The sequence below is a fragment of the Somniosus microcephalus genome, chromosome 14 (assembly GCF_052327205.1).
Source record: "Somniosus microcephalus isolate GS21.2 chromosome 14, FLI_Smic_1.0, whole genome shotgun sequence".
NCBI classification, from domain to species: Eukaryota; Metazoa; Chordata; class Chondrichthyes; order Squaliformes; family Somniosidae; genus Somniosus; species Somniosus microcephalus.
The window spans coordinates 78,028,455-78,051,327 of record NC_141000.1 but is presented as its reverse complement, the minus strand read 5'-3'; the positions used below and the strand labels follow the sequence as shown (position 1 = coordinate 78,051,327).

The 22,873-nt window shown below is 44.8% G+C and overlaps 1 protein-coding gene across 1 annotated transcript in view; it reads left to right on the top strand.

Moving 5' to 3' along the window:
• The window catches only part of LOC147107593 (sodium/potassium-transporting ATPase subunit alpha), a 68,001-nt gene that overhangs the window by 39,563 nt on the left and 5,565 nt on the right, over positions 1-22,873 (top strand). The window contains exons 16-19 of the mRNA XM_086006754.1: positions 170-338; positions 1,222-1,376; positions 11,060-11,183; positions 20,716-20,861. Coding sequence (XP_085862880.1) covers positions 170-338; positions 1,222-1,376; positions 11,060-11,183; positions 20,716-20,861 — 594 coding nt within the window. The remainder of the gene's footprint in view (positions 1-169; positions 339-1,221; positions 1,377-11,059; positions 11,184-20,715; positions 20,862-22,873) is intronic.

Here is a 22,873-nt window from a genome sequence, read left to right as displayed (position 1 = left end):
CCAGAGCCTGACTGTTTGGAAAAGCCACGAGAAGAAAAAAAACCTCGAAAATAAACCTAACAAAACGGCTCCTGATTTTTGCCGGTGGCTCGAGCTTGCTGGGCATTTAGCCTCCGGATAACACACAGTTTCCTGTAGTTTGATAATATTTTGATTGATGTTTCTGCAGGGTGCCATTGTAGCTGTGACAGGTGATGGTGTGAATGACTCGCCTGCCCTGAAGAAGGCTGATATTGGTGTTGCTATGGGTATTGCTGGCTCTGATGTGTCCAAGCAAGCTGCTGACATGATCCTACTAGATGATAACTTTGCCTCTATTGTCACTGGTGTGGAAGAAGGTGAGGGAAGTATTTTGGGTTGATGACAAAGTTTTGGTGTTTGGGTCTTCTCCAATTCAAACATAAAAATGGAAAATGCTAGAAGTGCACAACGGGTCCATCAGCATTTGAAAAGAACTATTTATTCTAGCACTTTCCATTTTTATTACAGATTTACAGCACTTGTAGTTTTTATTTTTAGTCCACTGCTAACAAATGCATTCTAGTTGCTCGACTTGAGTAGAAAATACTTAAAACAGAAAGCACAAAATTCAACTCCTTATCTAAGTTAGCTAATTGCAGCTTGGGTTGTGGTGGGATATTAATGGTGTTCCAGGCTTCAGTAAGGTGGGGTGGAAATCAATCGGCAGGGTTGCTGCTCCTGCTGTGTGTTCAGTAACTCTGCTAAAAGCGCGCATGTGGCGATTTAATGAGAATAACATTGACTCGGCTGTGATGCTTCATTGATCAGATAACTTGTTGATACTCAGCTATCCAGGCTTGTGAAGAATGGCCTCTCGCTGAGGTACTGAAGGGCTGCTGCCAGCTGTGGGCATGTACCCCAGCATAACTTACCACCTTGAGAGGAAGGGCAAGGGCAGAAAGTTGGAAGAGAAAGAAATATGAATCTTGATTTGATAGTACAAAAGGCTGTCTAGGCATGCTTTTTAATATTTCAACTTTTTTTAGTCTTGTGCCTTGAGCTGAATAATTGTGCATTTTTTAAGATTAGGAATTCAGTGACCTATCTTGTCATGGTGTTTCGTATAAGTGCCAGTTCTCCTCAAATGTTTTTGGAACACCTTGCTGTTTTGTAAGAAATACAAAATCCAGAGCCGAGTTTGTACAGATAAAGTGTTTATTTTTAATTGCTTCTCCAAATTCTGATGTGATCGTTTCACAGGTCGCCTGATTTTTGATAACCTAAAGAAATCCATTGCTTACACCTTAACCAGTAATATTCCTGAAATCACACCTTTTCTGGTGTTCATCATTGCGAACGTCCCACTGCCACTCGGAACAGTCACTATCCTCTGCATTGACCTGGGTACTGATATGGTGAGTTTAGTCGATTCTTTTTGTAGTTATTTCATTGAGGTGGATATTTAAAGTTCTGTGATTGTGTTGCTACTTTTTCCTTCTGCCACCAATGGATGTCCTCTCTGGTTCTTATACTACTTTGAGCCAGTAATAGGAGAATTATCCACTAACTATTTCCCCTCTCCGCAGTGTTCTCTACCACCCATCCAAGTACAATAAAAATGTTCTCACCAAGACATCTTCACTGGTTTCCTTCCTCAGCCTCTGCACTGAGCAACTTCCCATCCCCGGTAATTTCAACCTCCACTTCATGCGCTCTCTCTCTCATCTGAGTTCACTGCCCTTCTATCCGCCCTTATCACTCCCTCCATCTAAACTCCCCACCCCGTTGACCTTGCCATCTCACGTGGCCTTGCTACTCTCATCGTGTCAATCACAGATAAGGCCATCTCTGATCACTTCCTTGTATCGCTCTTCACCCACATCCCCTTCCCCCTCCTAACCCTACTTCCTTCTGTGTCCACTCCTGGAAAAAATTCACTTACAACTGCACTTTCAAAATCACAACTGTCAAGCCTTTGGCCCTCCATTTGCCATGTTTTTGCAGCTGCAGATCTGCTCAATCACACCCTCCCCTCCACCTTTGCCCTAGCCCCCATTAAAGCCATTGCTCATTCCCTTCCCTCCCCTTCTCTCTCCTCCCCCTGGTACGGCCCTCATCTCCGCTCCCTTAAATCCAAGGGATGCAGACTTGAACGGATATTGCGACAACTGGTTTAGCCATTCACCGCCAGATCTGGCTGGACCACATAAAGCACTATCGGGTCCTGCTCCCATCTGCTAATACTGCTCACTATTCCAAAATCATCCTGCAATGCAAAGATAGCCCCCAGCTTCTTTCCTCTACTGCAAATCGTTGTCTTAAACCCCTCTCCCCGTCTCCTCCAACAAATGTGAGGAGCTCATGGACTTCCTTGTCACCAACAACAACTTGTATTTATATAGCGCCTTTAATGTAGTAAAATGCCCCATGGTGCTGCATAGGAGTATTTTAAGACAAAAAATTTGACACTGAGCCGCATAAGGATAAATTAGGGCTGCTGACCAAAAGCTTGGTGAAAGAGGTAGGTTTTAAGGCGCATCTTAAAGGAGGAAAGAGAGGTAGTGAGGCGGACAGGTTTAGGCAGGGAATTCCAGAGCTGAGGGCCTAGGCAACAGAAGGCATGGCCGCCAAATGTTGAGCGATTATAATCAGGGATGCTCAGGAGGGCAGAATTAGAGGAGCGCAGATATCTCTTTTTGCCGGGGGGGTGGGGGGTGCTGAAGGAGATTACAAAGATGAGAAGGGGCGAGGCCATGGAGGGATTTGAAAACGGGGATGAGAATTTGGAAATCAATGCACTGCTTAACCAGGAGCCAATGTAGGTCAGCGAGCACGGGTGATGGGTGAACGGGGCTTGGTGTGAGTTAGGACACGGGCGGCCGAGTTTTGGATGACCTCAAGTTTACGTAGGGTAGAATGTGGGAGGCCAGCCAGGAGTGCATTGGAATAGTCAAGTCTAGAAGTAACAAAGGCATAGATAAGATTGAGACCATCCAATTAGCTGCCTCTGCCGCTTCCCTCCCTTCCCCCTAGCCCACCGGGCCAAACTTCCTCTAAGGTTCCCCCCTTCCCCAACCCTGAACTCACATCTTTCACTAGTTTCTCTTTTATCTCCCCTCATGCCCTCTTGGAACTCACCTTGTTCATGAGGCCATCCTGTTCCCTCTACCCTATTCCCTCTAAACTGCTGATCACCCAACTGCTCCCATGTTAGATGACATTGTTAATGGTTTTCTTGCCTCGGGTACTGTTTCCCCTCTCCTTCAAATCTGTCGTCATCACCCCTCTCCTCAAAAACGCAAGTCTTGACCACTCTGTCCTTGCAAACTACCGCCTCCATCTCCAACCTCCCTTTTCTCTCAAGTCCTTGAACGTGTTGTCACCTCCCAAATCCGTGCCCATCTTTCCTGGAACTCCATGTTTGAATCCCTCCAAACGGGGTTCCACCCCTGCCACAGTACCGAAACGGCTCTTATCAAAGTCACAAATGACATCCTATGAGTATGACGAAGGTAAACAATCCCTCCTCGTCATTCTCGACCTGTCTGCAGCTTTTGACACCGTTGACCACACCATCCTCCTCCAATGCTTCTCTACCTTCGTCCAGCTAGATGGGACAGCACTCGCCTGGTTCCATTCTTATCTATCCAATCGTAGCCAGAGAATCACCTGCAATGGCTTCTCTTCCCGCTTCCACATCGTGACCTCTGGTGTCCCCCCAAGGATCTATCCTAGGCTCCTTCCTATTTCTCATCCATATGCTGCCCCTTGCCGACATCATCCTAAAACACAGCGTCATTTTCCACATGTACGCTGATGACACCCAGCGCTACCTCACCACCACCACTCTCGACCCTCCACTGTCTCTAAATTGTCAGACTGCTTGTCTGACATCCAATACTGGATGAGCAGAAATTTCCTCCAACTAAATATTCATTGTTATTATTCCTTTGAAACTGACTGCAACTTCAGGATGTAGCGCATGTGCATCTAAATGCGGAAATCTTGAAGTTGCGGTCAGTCATTCAGTGCTCCGACACTGGCTGAGCCGGTAATCCATGAAACTGACAAAAATTTGGACTTTTCCACGGTAATATCGCTGTTAAATACCCCATTAAAAGTTGAGCCTTGTTGGATTAGGTGTAACTGGCTTTAACAGCGTATTGACTGCTAAACAAGCGTTATGGCCCTGAAAAACTCATTTAAATTTTGTGGAGTGTTACATTTCTCCATAATGAAAATTACAATTTTTAAGAAACTTGGTTAAAAAAAAAATTATTTTTAAAAGTTTGTTCATCTTTATTTCAAGTTTATCTTTTCCCCATGTGAGAGCCCAAATCTTTGTTTTGCTCTCTAACATTCTTTAAAAAAGTGAATAAAAGCAACTTCTTCACTTCCTAGTTCCCTGTCTCTGGAGAATTCTGCATTATGACTGCTTAGACAGCTTGTTGACATCACAGCAGCTCGCACTAGGGATTCCCCACTAGTCTACTAGACTTGCGCGTCGAGAAAGGCAAACTTCTCGCCACAGAGATCGCAAGATCTTTGTGGGCAGCTGTCTTCAGGGTCAGCGGCGAACGCCTTTGTTCCCTAGCCACCGACTCCATCTTCTCCCTGGCAACTGTCTGAGGCTGAACCAGACTGTTCGTAACCTTGGTGTCATATTTGACCCCGAGATGAGCCTCCGACCACATATCTGCACCATCACTGAGACTGCCTTTTTCCACCTCTGTAACCTCGCTCCTGCCTCAGCTCATCTGCTGAAACTCATCCATGCCTTTGTTACCTCGAGACTTGATTATTCCAATGCACTCCTAGCTGGCCTCCCACGTTCTACCCTCCATAAACTTGAGGTCACCCAAAACTCAGTCTGCACAGAGCGGAATTAAAACGGAGTGTACATAAATAGTGTCTTATTTGGAAAGAGTGGGAATTCAGAGAAGGGGAGGAAGGAGTTGCTGCTTTTTGCCTACACTATTTGTAGTGCTTTGTGTTACAGGTAGATATTTAATTTCAGTACCCATAACTTAATCTAGAGCAAGTAAGTAATCAAGAAACTACACTGTAAGCTAAGTTACCTAATTACAAATTTAATTAAATAAAAAAAGGTCATATAGGGATGGCAGTGCAGGTGGTGTGCCGCAACTGTCGCATGTGGGAGTTTGTGGAGAGCATTGTGATCCTGGCAACCATGTTTGCAGTAAGTGCCTGCATCTTGAGGAACTTCAGCTCAGAGTTTTTGAGCTGGAGTCTGAGGTGCAGACATTGTGGGGCATCAGGGATGGGGAGAGTTACCTGGACACTTTGACCCAGGAGGCAGTCCCTTAGGTTAGGTAGTGGTACAGGGCTGGTTAGTGGTCAGGGACAGAAGGGTGTGACTACAACTCAGGCAGGTAAGGGGACCCCAGATGCAGTGCTGGAGGAGCCCTCAGCCTTTGCCCTTGTCCAACAGGTATAAGGTTCTTGCTGCCTGTGTGGATGAGGGAAAAGCCTGCAGGATGGCTGAGCAAGCTGACCATGGCACCATGGTGCAGGAGGCCATTCAAGTGGGGGGGGGGGGGGGAGGGCGAAAGGGAATGTAGTTGTGGTAGGGGACAATATAGTCTCTGAGCTAGATACTGTTCTCTGCAGCCGCGACCGAGAGTTCCGAAGGTTGTGTTGCCTGCCAGAGTTAAAGACATCTCCTCGCGGCTGGTGGAGAACTTGGAGTGGGAGGATCCAGTTATTGTGGTCCACATAGGAACCACCGACATAGGTAGAAGTAAGAATGAGGTTCTGCTGAGGGAGTTTGAGGAGCTATAATTCAAATTAAAAAGCAGAACCTCAAAGGTAATAATCTCTGGATTATTACCTGAGCCACGTGCAAATTGGCATAGGGACAAACAGATTAGAGGTTTAAATGCGTGGCTCAAAGAATGGTGTGGGAGGAAGGGGTTTCAGCTTATGGGCCACTGGCACCAGTACTGGGGAAAGGGAGCTGTTCTGTTGGGCTCCACTTAAACCGAGCTGGGACCAGTGTCCTGGTGAACCAAATAACTGGGGCAGTAGATGGCATTAAACTAATGAAGGGGAGGTGGGAGAATTCAGGAAAGAGTAAATTTAAAGGCAGCGAGAGAAATGTCAAGGCTCTGGAGCAGAGCAGAGTTTTGGGTAAAAATAAGCAGAGTGGGTCAGGAAGGGAGAGAGAGAGTAACAAAGGTAATAAGGCATCAGTGACTAAGGTGACATCAGGGAAAAATAGAAATAAGTCCAAGCTAAAGGCACTATATCTGAATACACAAAGCATGCGCAACAAAATAGATGAATTAGTAGCGCAGATAGAAATTAATAGGTTTAATCTTAATAGCTATTACTAAATATTCCAGGATACTTAACTTTTAGAAGAGATAGGCAAAATGGAAAAGGAGGAGGGGTAGCCCTGATAAAGGATGGGATAAAGACAGCAGAGAAAAGGATCTTGGCTCCAAAAATCAAGAAGTAGAATCAGTTTGGGTGGAGCTAAGAAACAGCAAGGGGCAGAAAACATTGGTGGGACAAGCTTCCGGTCGCCTGTCACTTTAGTTCTCCGCTCCACTCCCACTCTGACCTCTCCGTCCTCAGCCTCTTACACTGTTCCAATGAAGCTCAATGTAAGCTCGAGGAACAGCACCTCATTAGGCACTTTACAGCCTTCTGGACACAACATCGAGTTCAACAATTTCAGACCATAACCTCTGCCCCTATCATTTTTTCTCTCTCTCACATGGCAGCTGTTGATCATCCTGCCTTTGCCATTTACACTTCATCTAGACTCATCTTTTGTTTCTTAACTTGCCCCATTACCATCTCCTTTTGCTTTGCACCATCATCCCTTTTGTCTCTTAATCTCTTCTGCCTTCTATCCTATCACAGACCTTCCCTTTTGTTCTTTCCTCCCCTCTCCCTGCCCTTACACTTGCTTAAAAACCTGTTACATCTCCAACTTTTTCCAGTTCTTACGAAGGGTCATCGACCTGAAACATTAACTCTGTTTCTCTCTCCACAGATGCTGCTTGACCAGCTGAGTATTTCCAGCATTTTCTGTTTTTATTTCAGATTTCCAGCATCCGTGGTATTTTGCTTTTGTAAACATTGGTGGGAGTTGCTTATAGGCCCCTAAACAATAGATGTAATGTAGGGCAGAGTATAAATCAGGAAATTAGTGGCGCATGTAGCAAGGGTAATACAGTAATTATGGGGGACTTTAATCTACATATAGACTGGGCAAACCAAATTTGCAGTAATAGTGTGGAGGACAAATTCATGGAATGTATGCAAGATAATTTTCTAGATCAGTATGTTGAGGAACCAACTAGGGAACAGGCTATTTTAGATCTAGTATTGTGCAACGACAAAAGGTTAATTAATAACCTTGTAGTAAAAGGGCCTTTGGGGAAGAGTGACCATAATATGATAGAATTTTATATTGAGTTTGAAAGTGATTTAGTTAAATCCAAAACTTAGGGTCTTAAATCTAAACAAAGCAAACTACGTAGGTATGAGGGGCAAGTTGGCTAAGGTAGATTGGGAAACTACATTAAAAGGTAAGACAGTAGACAAGCAATGGCTAGCATTTAAAGAATTAATATATAATTTACAACAAATATACATTCCTTTTAAGGCTCAAAAACCCCACAGGAAAAGTGGTCCAACCGTGGCTAACCAGTGAAGTTAAAGATAGTATTAGATCAAAGGAAGAGGCTTATAATGTTGCCTAAAAGGGTAGTAAACCTGAGGATTGGGAGGATCTTCGAATTCAGCAAAGGAGGACCAAGAAATTGATGAAGAAAGGGAAAATAGAATATGAGAGTAAACTAGTGAGAGACATAAAAACAGACTAAAAGCTTCTATAGGTATGTAAAAAGGAAAAGATTAGTGAATGTGGGTCTCTTACAGACTGAGACCGGAGAAATTATAACGGGGAATAAGGAAATGGCAGAGAAATTAAACAAATACTTTGTGTCTGTCTTCACGGAAGAAGACTCCAGACCCACAGCAATGTGGTTGACTCTTAACTGCCCTCTGAAATGGCCTAGCAAGTCACTCAGTTGTAACTAACTGCTACAAAACATAATGAGAATGAAACCGGACGGACCACCCGGCATCGACCTCGGCAATGGCACACCCAGCCCAGTCGACCCTGCAAAGTACTCCTCACCAGCATCTGGGGACTTGTGTCAAAATTGGGAGAGTTGTCCCACAGACTAGTCCAGCAACAGCCTGACATAGTCATACTCACAGAATCATACCTTTCAGCCAAAGTCCCAACCTCCTCCATCACCATCCCTGGGTATGTCCTGTCCCACCAGCAGGACAGACCCACCAGGGGTGGTGGCACAGTGGTATACAGTCGGGAAGGAGTGGCCCTGGGAGTCCTTAACATTGACGCTGGACCCCATGACGTCTCATGGCTTCAGGTCAAGCATAGGCAAGGAAACCTGCTGATTACCACCTACTGCCCTTCCTCAGCTGATGAATCAGTACTCCTCCATGTTGAAGACCACTTGGAAGAAGCACTGAGAGTAGCAAGGGCACAGAATGTACTCTGGGTGGGGGACTTCAATGTCCATCACCAAGAGTGCCTCGGTAGCACCACTACTGACCGAGCTGGCCGAGTCCTGGAGGACATAACTGCCATTCTGGGCCTGCGACAGATAGTGAGAGAACCAACACAAGGGAAAAACCTATTTGACCTTGTCCTCGCCAATCTACCTGTCGCAGATGCATCTGTCCATGACAGTATTCGTAGCAGTGACCACTGCACAGTCATTGTGGAGACGAAGTCCTGCCTTCACACTGAGCACACCCTCCATCGTGTTGTGTGGCACTACCACCGTGCAAAATGGGATAGATTCAGAACAGATCTAGCTGCTCAAAACTGGGCACCCATGAGGTGCTGTGGGCCATCAGCAGCAGAATTGTATTCCACCACAATCTGTAACCTCATGGCCTGGGATATCCCTCACTCTACCATTACCACCAAGCCAGGGGACCAACCCTGGTTCAATAAGGAATGTAGAAGAGCATGCCAGGAGCAGCACCAGGCATACCTAAAAGTGAGGTGTCAACCTGGGGAAGCTGCAACACAGGACTAGATGCATGCTAAAAAGCGGAATCAGCATGCTATAGACAAGGCTAAGCGATCCCACAATCAACAGATCAGATCAAAGTTCTGCAGTCCTGCCACATCCAGTCGTGAATGGTGATGGACCATTAAATAACGAACAAAAGGAGGAGGCTCCATGAATATCCCCATCCTCAATGATGGTGGAGCCCAGCACGTGAGTGCAAAAGACAAACCTGAAGCATTTGCAACCATCTTCAGCCAGAAGTGCAGAGTGGATGATTCACATCGGCCGACTCCTGAGGTCCTCACTATCACAGAAGCCAGTCTTCAGCCAATTCGATTCACTCCACGTGATATCAAGAAACGGCTGAGCACACTGGATACAGCAAAGGCTGTGGGCCCCGACAACATCCCAGCTATCATGCTGAAGACTTGTGCTGCAGAACTAGCCGCGCCTCTAGCCAAGTTGTTCCAGTACAGCTACAACACTGGCATCTATCCGACAATGTGGAAAACTGCCCAGGTATGTCCTGTCCACAAAAAGCAGGACAAATACAACCCGGCCAATTACCACCCCATCTGTCTACTCAATCATCAGCAAAGTGATGGAAGGTATCAGCGACAGTGCTATCCAGCAGCACTTACTCACCAAAAACCTGCTCACTGGTGGCCAGTTTGGGCTCCGCCAAGACCACTCAGCTCCCGACCTCATTACAGCTTTGGTCCAAACATGGACAAAGGAGCTGAATTTCAGAGGTGAGGTGAGAGTGACTGCCCTTGACATCAAGGCAGCATTTGACTGAGTGTGACATGAAGGAGCCCGAGTAAAACTGAAGTCCATGGGAATCGGGGGTGGGGGTGGGGATGCTCCACTGGCTGAAGTCATACCTAACACAAAGGAAGATGGTTGTGGTGGTTGAAGGTCAATCACCACAGCCCCAGGACATCGCTGCAGGAGTTCCTCAGGGCAGTGTCCTAGGCTCAACCATCTTCAGCTGCTTCATCAATGACCTTCCCTCCAACATAAGGTCAGAAATGGGGACGTTCGCTGATGACTGCACAGTGTTCAGCGCCATTCATAACTCCTCAGATAATGAAGCAATCCATGCCTGCATGCAGCAAGACCAAGACGGCATTCAGGCTTGGGCTGATAAGTGGCAGGTAACAGAAGTGCCACAGAAGTGTCAGGCAATGACTATCTCCAACAAACGAGAGTCTAACCACCTACCGTTGACATTCAACGGCATTACCATCGCCGAATCCCCCGCCATCAACATCCTGGGGGTCACCATTGACCAGAAACTTAACTGGACCAGCCACATAAATACTGTGGTAACCAGAGCAGGTCAGAGGCTAGGTATTCTGTGGCGAGTGTCTCACTTGACTCCCCAAAGCCTTTCCACCATCTACAAGGCACAAGTAAGGAGTGTGATGGAATACTCTCAACTTGCCTGATGAGTGCAGCTCCAACAACACAAGAAGCTCGACATCATCCAGGACAAAGCAGCCCGCTTGATTGGCACCCCATCCACCGCTTAAACATTCACTCCACCACCGGCGTACTGTGGTTGCAGTGTGTACCATCTGCAAGATGCACTGCAGCAACTCACCAAGGCTTCTTTGGCAGCACCTCCCAAACCCGTGACCTCTTCCACCTAGAAGAACAAGGGCAGCAGGCGCATGGGAACACCACCACCTCCAAGTTCCCCTCCAAGCCACACACCATCCTGACTTAGAAGTATATGGCCGATCCTTCATCGTCGCTGGGTCAAAATCCTGGAACTCCCTACCTAACAGCACTGGGAGTACCTTCAACACACGGACTGCAGCGGTTCAAGAAGGCGGCTCACCATCACCTTCTCAAGGGCAATTAGGGATGGGCAACAAATGCTGGCCTTGCCAGCGATGCCCACATCCCATAAACAAATTTTTAAAATGTGAACTAATAAGTGATGCTATTGTAATGGGATGTGGTGGTTATTCTGTTTTACCAATGATTGCTGTCCTTTGCAGGTGCCTGCCATCTCCCTTGCTTATGAACAGGCGGAAAGTGATATAATGAAGAGACAGCCACGTAACCCCAAGACAGACAAACTGGTGAATGAGAGACTGATCAGTATGGCCTATGGACAGATTGGTGAGTTATGGTTTAGTTGGCCATTCTAATTTTTCTCTTACCGCTATATTGAAAAATATATAGTGCACACAAAATTTAAAACTATTAACATGTTCCACATAGCCTTCAACATGGAAAAACTCACCGAAGCTCCATATAGTACAGGGATGCACAGATCAGGAATGTCTCTGTTTCAATCTCCAGTCTGGGATGAATTCAGCCAGGCTTACATTGGTGCTACATTTGGCTTTGGGGTGGGATGTTGGCCAAGGTACCCATTCTTGTATTGCAGCCCAGTGACCCTGAGAGTGACTGTCACATGAGGATTGGATCGAGCCCCTAAACTCAAACATGCTCCCCCTGCTCACTGTCTAGTATCATGCATAAAGAGTGGACATTTGGATGAGATACTTGGGAGGTGTGTAACAGTGCCACTGCAGCAAATTGCAGATGTATAGAGCTAATCACATTAAAGTACATCTAAACATTGTTAATATGACAAGGGTCAGCACTTGAGGGTGGAAGGGGAGAAAATGCACGTAATCGGTAATCCCGGGAATGGGAAAAATGGCACACTTGTTGAAAATGAACTGAGAAACAGCATGATTGTTGCATTAACCAACTTGTTATTGGCCAGATCCACACTAAATCAGCCTTTCCATTGCTTTTAGGCCTATTTATACAAAATTGTGATGCTTGCACAACACATTACATTATACTCAGTAACGCCGTGCTAATACCAAATAATTTCCCCCACGTATGACTGATGTGCACTTAATTGGTTTTGAGTAGCTGCTTTATGTTTGGATGTCGTTTCACCAGGTGGTTAAATTGGAATTTGATGAGTGCAGATTGATTGATTGTACTCCTTCGATACAGTAATGTTTCTGACTGCCCTATAGAAACAATTACATTTGCTGTATGTTGGCTGTATTTTTTTTTAATTCTAGAAGTTAGTTCATTCCATTCCATCTCTCTAAAATGGTACTGTAGTAGATTGAAACTTGGGATACCTTGAGTACCTGAAATACCTTTTTTTGAAATGTTGCTGTATTGCAGCTAGATGTACCAAACCCAATCTGTCATGCCTGCTGCTGACTTGCCAGGCTTATCATGGTGGGCATGTTTTGAGAGGAGGTAGATGACCCTCCCTGCATCAATACCTGTCCCACTTTTGCTGTTCATGGGAAGGGGAATATGCCATTCAGTTAGATTATGGCTGACCTGTACCTCAACCCCAGTTACCTGCCTTTTGAGCTGTATCTCTTGATGCCTTTACCCAACACAAATCTTACTGGTACGATAGCAAAATACTGCAAATGCTGGAAATCCGAAATAACAACAGAAAATGCTGGAAAAACTCAGCAGGTCAGGCAACATCCGTAGAGAGAAATTTGAGTTGACGTTTCGGGTCGAAACCCTTCTTCAAAACTGGAATGAAAATAAAATAGATCTAAGGCAGGGCTGCGATCGAACACTTTGCAGCCTTCCGGACTCAATATCGAGTTCAACAATTTCAGATCATAACCTCGGCCCCTATTACTTTTTTACTTATAATTTTTTCCACCCCTTTGTTTCGGGTCTTCCTTTCTCCCTCCCCCCCCCCTTTCCTTTTGTTTCTCTCTCCCACCTGGCAGCTATCTCTTATCCTGCCAGTACACTTCACACCTGATCTCAGCTGTCTTTTGTCTCCACTGGCCTATTACCATCTCGTCTGGTTTCGAATACCTTTTATTGTCTCTTTTACTTCTTTTGTTTGATTGCAGCCCTGCCTTCGATCTATTTTATTTTCATTCCCGTTTTGAAGAAGGGTTTCGACCTGAAACGTCAACTCAACTTTCTCTCCACGGATGTTGCCTGACCTGCTGAGTTTTTCCAGCATTTTCTGTTGTTATTACGAATCTTACTGGCCTCGGTCTTGAAAGTTTCAATTGACCCAGCATCCACAGCCTTTTGGGGCAGAGGTTTCCAACTTTCTATTGCCCATTGTGTGAAGAAGTGCTTCCTGAATGGCCTGGCTCAAATTTTAAGATTATGTCCCCTTTTTCTGGATTCCCACACCAGAGGAAATAGTTTCTCTGTATCTACCCTTTCGAATCCTTTTATTGTTTTAAACACTGATTAGATTAGCTTCAATATTCTATACTCAAGGGAATACAAGTCTATATTAACGATTTGGAGGAGGGGACCGAGTGTAACATATCAAAGTTTGCAGATGATACTAAGATGGGAGGGAAGGTAGTGAGTGAGGAGGACATAAAAAACCTGCAAGGGGACATCGACAGGCTAAGTAAGTGGGCAGAGATTTGGCAGATGGAATACAATACTGGAAAGTGTGAGGTTATGCACTTTGGCAGGAAAAATCGTAGAGCAAGTTATTATCTTAATGGCAAGAAACTGGAAAGTACTGAAGTACAAAGGGATCTGGGGGTCCTGGTGCATGAAACTCAAAAGGTTAGTATGCAGGTGCAGCAAGTGATTAAGAAGGCCAATGGAATGTTGGCTTTCATTGCTAGGGGGATAGAATATAAAAATAGGGAGGTATTGCTTCAGTTGTACAAGGTATTGGTGAGACCGCACCTGGAATACTGCATACAGTTTTGGTGTCCATACTTAAGAAAGGACATACTTGCTCTCGAGTCAGTACAAAGAAGGTTCACTCGGTTAATCCTGGGGATGAGGGGATGGACATATGAGGAGAGGTTGAGTAGATTGGGACTCTACTCATTGGAGTTCAGAAGAATGAGAGGCGATCTTATTGAAACATATAAGATTGTGAAGGGGCTTGATCGGGTGGATGCGGGGAGGATGTTCCCGATGATGGGTGAAACTAGAACTAGGGGGCATAGTCTTAGAATAAGGGGCTGCTCTTTCAAAACTGAGATGAGGAGGAACTACTTCACTCAGAGGGTGGTAGGTCCATGGGATATGCTGCCCCAAAAAGCTGTAGAAGCTACATCATTACATAAATTTAAAACAGAAATAGACAGTTTCCTAGAAGTAAAGGGAATTGAGGGTTACGGGGAGCGGGCAGGAATTTGGACATGAGTCTAGGTTCGGATCGGTCATGGCCCTGTGGGTAGCGGAGCGGGCCCAGGGGCCGTGTAGCCTGATCCTGCTCCTATTTCGTGTGTCTAATTCTGTTAGATTCAGGAGATGGTTCTGTGATAGTGGATTGGCGGTTAGGATCAGATCAGCCATGATCTTATTGAATGGTGGAGCAGGCTCGAGGGGCCGATTGGCCTACTCCTGCTCCTATTTCTTATGTAAGTCAAGTTTATGCAACCTGTCCTTATAATTTAGCCCTCTAAGCCCTGGTATTATTCTGGTGACTCTGAACTGCAGCCTATCAAAGCCAATATATCCTTCTTGAGGTATGATATTCCAGATGGGGTCTGACCAAGGCTCTATACAACTGAAGAACTTCCTTCCCTTTGTATTCCAGTCCCATTGAGGTAAAGGCTAACATTCTATTAGCCTTTTTGATTGTTTTTTATACCTGTCTACAGGAAACGTTGTGATATCCGGCACTGACGGGACCGGCGTGTTGCCAATCTATCAAAACTGCCAGACATACAAAGTTAATGTTGAAGCATACGGAGATTTTCATCTCCGTATCTGACAACAAACACTGTTGCTTAGCAACAGCTTCTAAAGAGTCGGCTGCAAGCATTTGTAGCTGAAGCTGTTGCTATAGCTACAGATCTTGCAGTGGCTGACTGGGGGGAAAAAAAAGAACGAGACCTAAAAAAACTTACAGAAAACGGCTCCTGATCTTTGCCGTTAGATCGAGTATTCTGGACATACAACCTCCGGATAAACCAAAGTTTCCTGTACTAGCTTTTAACGATTTGTGTAGATGGACACCCAAAACTCCCCTTCCAGTTTCTAGTTTCTCACCATTTAGAATATACTCTGATTTGTCTTTCTTGGATCCAAAGTGGATGACCTCACACTTACCCAGATTGAACTCTGTGACACCCAATTTTGCCCACTCACTTAATCTGTCTGTTCATTTGTAACTTCCTGCTCCCATCTGCACTACATATTGTGTCTCCTAACTTAGTGTTACCTACAAACTTGGATATGCAACTCTTTTTTTCATCCACGTCATTGATAAATATAGTGAAAAACTGAGGCCCCAGTACAGATCCTTAGGGGGGGAAACATCACTTGTCACATCCTGCCAATCTGGGCATGGACCCTTTATCCCTACTCTCTTCTCCGTCTCCTACCTCCCAACAAATTTCCAGCCCCTGGTGCAAGGTTGTTTCCACTTACGTGCACTTTTATTTTTGCTAATAATCTCTTGTGCGGAACCTTATCGGAGCCTTCTGAAAGTCTGTACAGACAAAGTCCTATAGACACTCTCCTATCCAATATGTTAGTGATCACCTCAAATTCAACTAGATTAGTCAGACATGACTTGCCTATCACAAATCCATACTGATCTCTCTGATCAGTTCAGTCATTGTCCCTAATGACTGTAACTTCCCCACAACTGACATTGGACTGACAGATCTGTGGTTAATTGGTTTCTCTCTCCCACTCTTAAACATTTGCAATTTTCCAATTCAATGGCACAATTCCTGATTTCAAGAGAGCTTTGGAAGATAATGACTAATGCTTCTGCAATTTTCTCACCTACCTCTAATACACTGGGGTGGAAACCATCAGATCCTGGAGATTTGTCTGTCTTGAGACCCATTATTTTGTCCACTCCCATTTTTTAAAATTAAATCCGTTAAGTTTCTCCCTTGACTTATTTTTTATTTTTCCTTGTACTGCTTGTATTTTGCCATCTTCCTCTACCGTGAAGACAGATACAAGGTACTCATTTAACAAGCTGTTGTTTCCTTTATTGTCTTTTACAGTATTACCTCCGTCTGTCTTTAATGGACCCACATTTCCCTTAGTCCGCCACTGCAGACATGTAGCCGCACTGTCAGCTGTGGCTCAGTGGGTAGCACTCTCGTCTGAGTCAGAAGGTTGTGGGTTTGAGTCCCACTCCAGAGACTTGAGAACAAAAATCTAGGCTGATGCTCCAGTGCACTACTGAGGGAGTACTGTCCTGTCGGAGGTGCCATTTTTCAGATGAGATGTTAAACTGAAGCCCCGTCAGCTCTCGGGTGGAAGTATAAGATCCTATGGCACTATTTTGAAGAAGAGCAGGGGAGAAATCCCTGGTGTCCTGGCCAATATTTATCCCTCAATCAACACCTAAAACAGATTAGCTGGTCATTATCGCATTGCTGTTTGTGGGAGCTTGTTGTGCGCAAATTGGCTGCCACGTTTTCTACATTACAACAGTGACTACACTTCAAAAGGACTTCATTGGCTGTAAAGCGCCTTGGGACATCCTGAGGTCATGAAATGCGCTATATAAATCCAAGTCTTTTTTTTCTTCTTAGTCGCTCTTTCTCAATACATTTATTAAAAAAACTTTTGGCCTTTATATCCTTTGCAAGTTTTTTTTATATTCCTTTTTGCAACTCCTAATACTTTCTTGCATTGTTGCTTTTTATATCTGTCTGCTGGATTTTCACTTCTTTGCATTTGTGGAAGCTTCTTTTAGTTTTATACAGTATCTTGCCTCATTTGTTGACCATGGTTTGCCTAACTACTCAAGTGGAGCTTTTGTCTTTATAGGAGTATGTATTTTTTATTGTAATTATTAATACCTCCCACAATTCATCCCAGTTTACTGTGACAGTTCAGCCCAGTTTGCTGTGGTCAATTTATGTCTCAGCCCTTCGAAGTTGGTCTTAAATTTAATACCTTGGTGTGTGACTCTTCTCCCTCTCAAACTTAACATTAAATTCAATCATGTTATGGTCACTGCTTGCAAGGTGTTCCCTTACTGTCAGATTGTTAACTAATTCTGGCTCGTTACACATCACTAAATCTAGTATGGCCTGTTCCCTTGTTACTGAAACATTGTTCCAGAAAACTATCCTAAATACACTCTAGAAATTTGCTGCCTTTACAACTTGAGGTGTTCTTGATGGTGCAAGGGGGAGGGATTCAAATTCCTGGGACATTGGAACCGGTTCTGGGGGAGGTGGGACCAGTACAAACTGGACGGTTTGCACCTGGGCAGGACCGGGACCGATGTCATGGGAGGAGTGTTTGCTAGTGCTGTTGGGGAGGGTTTAAACGAAAATAGCAGGGGGTTGGGAACCTGTGCAGGGAGACAGAGGATAGGGAAGCAAGGATAGAAGCAAAAGTGGAAGTCGGAGAAATCAAGGGTGTAAATCAATCAAGGCCACAGCAAATAATTCTAAAAGGACTAAGAGTGTTAAAGAGACGAGCCTGAAGGCTTTGTGTCTTAATGCGGGGAGCATTCCTAATAAGGTGGTGAATTAGCTGCGTAAATAGATGTAAACGGATATGATATAATTGGGATTACGGAGACATGGCTCCAGGGTGACCAAGGCTGGGAATTCAACATCCAGGGGTATTAAATACGCAGGAAGGATAGGCAAAAAGGAAAAGGGAGGTGGGGTAGCATTGCTGGTTAAAGAGGAGATTAACACACTAGTAAGGAAGGACATTGGCTCTGATGATGTGGAATCTGTATGGGTAGAGCTGAGAAATACCATGGGGCAGAAAACATTAGTGGGAGTTGTATACAGAACCCCCAAACAGTAATGCTGAGGTTGGGGATGGCATTAAACTGGAAATTAGAGACGTGTGCAATAAGGGCACAGTAGTTATCATGGGTGACTTTAATCTACATATAGATTGGGCTAACCAAATTAGTAACAATACTGTGGAGGAGGAATTCCTAGAGTGTATACGGGATGGTTTCCTGGACCAATATGTTGAGGAACCAACTAGAGATCAGGCCATCTTAGACTGGGTATTATGTAATGAGAGAGGATTCATTAGCAATCTTGTTGTGCGAGGCCTCTTGGGGATGAGCGATCATAATATGATAGAATTCTTCATTAAGATGGAGAGTGAAGTAGTTGACTCACAGACTAGGGTCCTGAATTTAAATAAAGGAAACTATGATGGTATGAGGCGCGAGTTGGCTAGGATGGATTGGGGAACGTTACTTAAAGGGTTAACGGTGGATAGGCAATGGCAAACATTTAAAGATCGCATGGATGAACTACAGAATTTGTTCATCCCTGTCTGGCATTAAAATAAAACAAAAAAGGTGGTGCAACTGTGGCTATCAAGGGAAATTAGGGATAGCATAAGATCCAAGCAGAGGATATATAAATTGGCCAGAAAAAGCATCAAACCTGAGGATTGGGAGCAGTTTAGGATTCAGCAAAGGAGGACAAAGGATTAATTAAGAGGGGGGAAATAGAGTATGAGAGTAAGCTTGCAAGGAACTTAAAAAGTGACTGTAAAAGCTTCTATAGATATGTGAAGAGAAAAAGATTGGTGAAGTCAAGCGTAGGTCCTTTGCAGTCAGAATCAGGGGAATTTATAATGGGGAACAAAGAAATGGCTGACCAATTAAATACATACTTTGGTTCTGCCTTCACAAAGGAGGACACAAATAACCTCCCGGAGATGTCAGGGAACATAGGGTCTAATGAGAGGGAGGAACTGATTGAAATCAGTATTTGTAGGGAAATGGTGTTAGGGAAATTGATGGGATTGAAGGCCGATAAATCCCCAGGGCCTGATGATCTACATCCTAGGGTACTTAAGGAAGTGGCCCTAGAAATAGTAGATGCATTGCTGGTCATCTTCCAAAATTCTATAGACTCTGGTACAGTTCCCATGGATTGGAGGGTAGCTAATGTAACTCCACTATTTAAAAAAGGTGATAGAGAGAGCCTGACATTGATAGTGGGGAAAATGCTAGAGTTCATTATAAAAGATGTAATAGCAGAGCACTTGGAAAACAGTGACCGGATCGGACAAAGTCAACATGGATTTACAAAAGGTAAATCGTGCTTGACTAATCTACTGGAATTTTTTGCGGATGTAACCGGTAGAATAGATGAGGGGGAACCAGTGGATGTGGTGTATTTGGACTTTCAGCAGGCTCTCTAAGGTCCCGCATAAGAGATTAGTGTGTAAAGTTAAAGCACATGGAATTGGGGGTAAGGTACTGACTTAGATAGAGAACTGGTTGGCAGACAGAAACCAAAGAGTTGGAATAAACTGGTCTTTTTCCGAGTGGCAGGCAGCGACTAGTGGGGTACCGCAGGGATCGGTGCGAGGACCCCAGCTATTCACAATATATATTAATGATCTAGACGAGGAAACTAGATGTAATATCTCCAAGTTTGCAGACGACACAAAGCTGGGTGGGCATGTGTGCTGTGAGGAAGATGCAGAGAAACTCCAGTATGATTTGGACAGGTTGGGTGATTGGGCAGATGCAGTATAATTGTGGATAAATGCGAGGTTATCCACTTTGGTGGCAAAAACAGGAAGGCAGATTATTATCTGAACGGCAGTAGATTAGGAGAAGGGGAAGTGCAACGAGACCTGGGTGTCCTTGTGAACCAGTCGCTGAAGGTAAGCATGCAGGTACAGCAGGCGGTTAAGAAGGCAAATGGTATGTTGGCCTTCATAGCGAGAGGATTCGAGTACAGGAGCAAGGATGTCTTGCTGCAGTTGTACAGGGCCTTGGTGAGACCACACCTTGAGTATTGTGTGCAGTTTTGGTCACCTTACCTGAGGAAGGACGTTCTTGCCATGGAGGGAGTGCAGCGAAGATTCACCAGACTGATACCTGGGATGGCAGGAATGACGTATGAGGAGAGATTGGGTCGATTGGGCTTCTATTCGCTGGAGTTCAGAAGACTGAGAGGGGATCTCATTGAAACTTATAAAATTCTGGCAGGACTAGACAGACTAGATGCAGGGAGGATGTTCCCGATGGTGGGGGAGTCCAGAACCAGGGGTCACAGTCTAAGGATAAGGGGTAAGCCATTTAGGACAGAGATGAGGAGGAATTTCTTCACCCAGAGAGTGGTGAACCTGTGGAATTCTCTACCACACAGGGCAGTTGAGGCCAATTTATTAAATATATTCAGGAAGGAGTGGATATTTTTCTTAAGGCTAAAGGGATCAAGGGATATGGGGAGAAAGCAGGGACAGGGTACTGAATTTGGATGATCAGCCATGATCTCATTAAATGGCGGAACAGGCTCGAGGGGCCAAATGGCCTACTCCTGCTCCTATTTTCTGTGTTTCTGTCGTCGTTCCCCCCCCCCCCCCCCCCCGTGAAAATTAAAATCTCCCATTATAACCGCTTTGCTTTTGCTTTTGCAAACCCCCAACTACAGCATAACTGACAGGAGGTCTGTAGACAACTCACTTGAGTCTTGAATCTTTTGCTGTTTGTTAATTCTACCCAAAGTGTTTCCACTGTCTGCTCACCCTTGTTGATATCCCTTCTTTCAATTGCTCTAATAGTGTCTTTTATCAATATTGCTGCTACTGCTTTCGCAGTTTCCATGATCAGTGCAATCTAATAATGTTATTTTAAGCATTTAAGAAGATGCATTGTTTCAATTATTTCTTTTGTGTGAGCAGTGGCAAGAATTGAAGCAAAAATGTAATTGCTTTTCTGCAGGAATGATCCAGGCCTTGGGTGCTTTCTTCACCTATTTTGTGATCTTGGCTGAGAATGGATTCCTCCCAATGGATCTACCTGGAAAGCGTGTGTTTTGGGATGACCGCTGGATAAATGACCTCGAAGACAGCTTTGGCCAACAGTGGGTGTGTATAAGCCTCCTTAATGCCATGTATTGGTGAGAACCAAGGGCTGGTTTCCTGTAATGTAGTTGATTTAGACTTTGGGGACATATAATTCGTCAGTAATGATGTTGGTGGCTGATGATTACAGTAGCTCAGCACTTGGCAGAGAATTCAAACTTTCCAACAAACATCTTGGAGCATCAACTAGAGCAACTTATTAAAAGGAACAGTATTCCCCTTTTACAGTGGAACCTGGATTACCCACAAAAGCTTTGTGCGGTTTGGGCCTAATTTACAAAAAAATACAAACACTTTTTTAAAAATTAATTTGAACCAGACTCTTGATCCTTCAGTATGAGTGGTTACCTTGATGTCCAGGTCCTGGTTAATTTACTTTTGGTGCAGTTCTCCTATTGTGCCTTGGGTCTATGAGACCAGTGGGAGTGGGGCTGCCAGTAATTTTTAATGACTCTCTAAGATGGAAAAATTTGGGTCACTGGGCACTTGATTTGCATAATAATCAATCTGTAAAAAAAAACAAAATGAAAAGCTGTACATCTGAACGCACGCAGCATTCGTAACAAGGTAGATGAGCTGACAGCACAAATAGAAATAAATGGGTATGATCTGATAGTCATTAGAGAGACGTGGTTGTAAGGTGACCAAGGCTGGGAACTAAATATTCAGGGTTATTTGCCATTTCATAAGGATAAGCAGAAAGGAAAAGGGGGTGGTGTAGCTCTGTTAAGGGATAAGATCAGTGCAGTAGTGAGGAATGATAGTGGCTTAGAAGATCAAGACATAGGGGTCGATTTTTCCTGGAGCCGTCAGGCGGGGTTTCAGGGGGGGGGGGGGGAATCCCGATTTTCAGGGGTCCTGATACCATCCCGCCCAAAACCCGCCTCCACGTAAGTTTCAGAGGAGGCGGGTACACGCCCCGCACTGGGACCCGCCGACCTGAGGCGGGAAGGGATTAGTGCCAATTAACTGCCTGTTAACAGGTAGTTAACAAGCAGTTTTTAGCCTAATCCCTATTTTGAGGGGTGTCGTGTGGGATTCCCGACAGCTCCAAACCACGCCAGGTTAGAGGAGTCGGGCCGTTGGGTTGAAGGACTTGGAGGGGTCGCGATGTCAGTGTTCAGATGAGTGATGGGTGCATGAGTGCAAAGGTAAGTGTGTTTGGTGTGTCTAAAGTGTGTAAAGAAGTTTAAATTACCTGTACCTACCTTAACAGCCTTTCTTCCTCTAGGTTTCGGGAGTCCATCACTCAGCCGGCACTGAAAGCAAAATGGCTGCGAGCTGTCAAAAGTGACAGCCTTCAGCTTTCATTGCCGGTGAGACTTCTAACTGAGTTTGTGTAGAAGGACTCAGGTTAGAAGTCAGACTGTCAGTGTGTGACAGCTTCAAACAGCTGTGAAACACTGATATTTCACCTGCCAAGACCTCTTGACAGATGAAATTTCAGTCTGTGATGCCACCTGTTGCCAGGTGGCCCTTAATTGGCCTGCTGAGCCCGCTGGGCGGGCTTAACTAGGTCAATCAAGGGAAAATCACGTGGATTGGCCGAACGTCTATGTAGGCGGGACTAAAACCCGAAAGTTGTAGTCCCGCCTCCTTCCCGACAGCTTTATGAAAATCGACCCCATAGAATCAGTTTGGATGGAGATAAGAAATAAGGGTAAGAAGTCACTGGTGGGAGTGGTCTACAGGCCCCCAAACAGTAGCCACACTGTAGGATAGAGTATAAATCAAGAAATAATAGAGGCTTGTAAGAAAGGTACAGCTATAATCATGGAGAGATTTTAATCTTCATATTGATTGGACAAAGCAAATTGGCAAAGGCAGACTTGAGGAGTTCTTGGAGTGTATACGGGATGTTTTCTTGGTGGAACAATACGTTATGGAACCAACCAGGCAGCAGACCATTTTAGATCTGGTAATGTGTAACAAGGCTGGATTAATTAATGATCTCGAAGTGAAGAGTGATCATAGCATGGTAGAATTTCAAATTCAGTTTAAGGATGAGTAAGCTA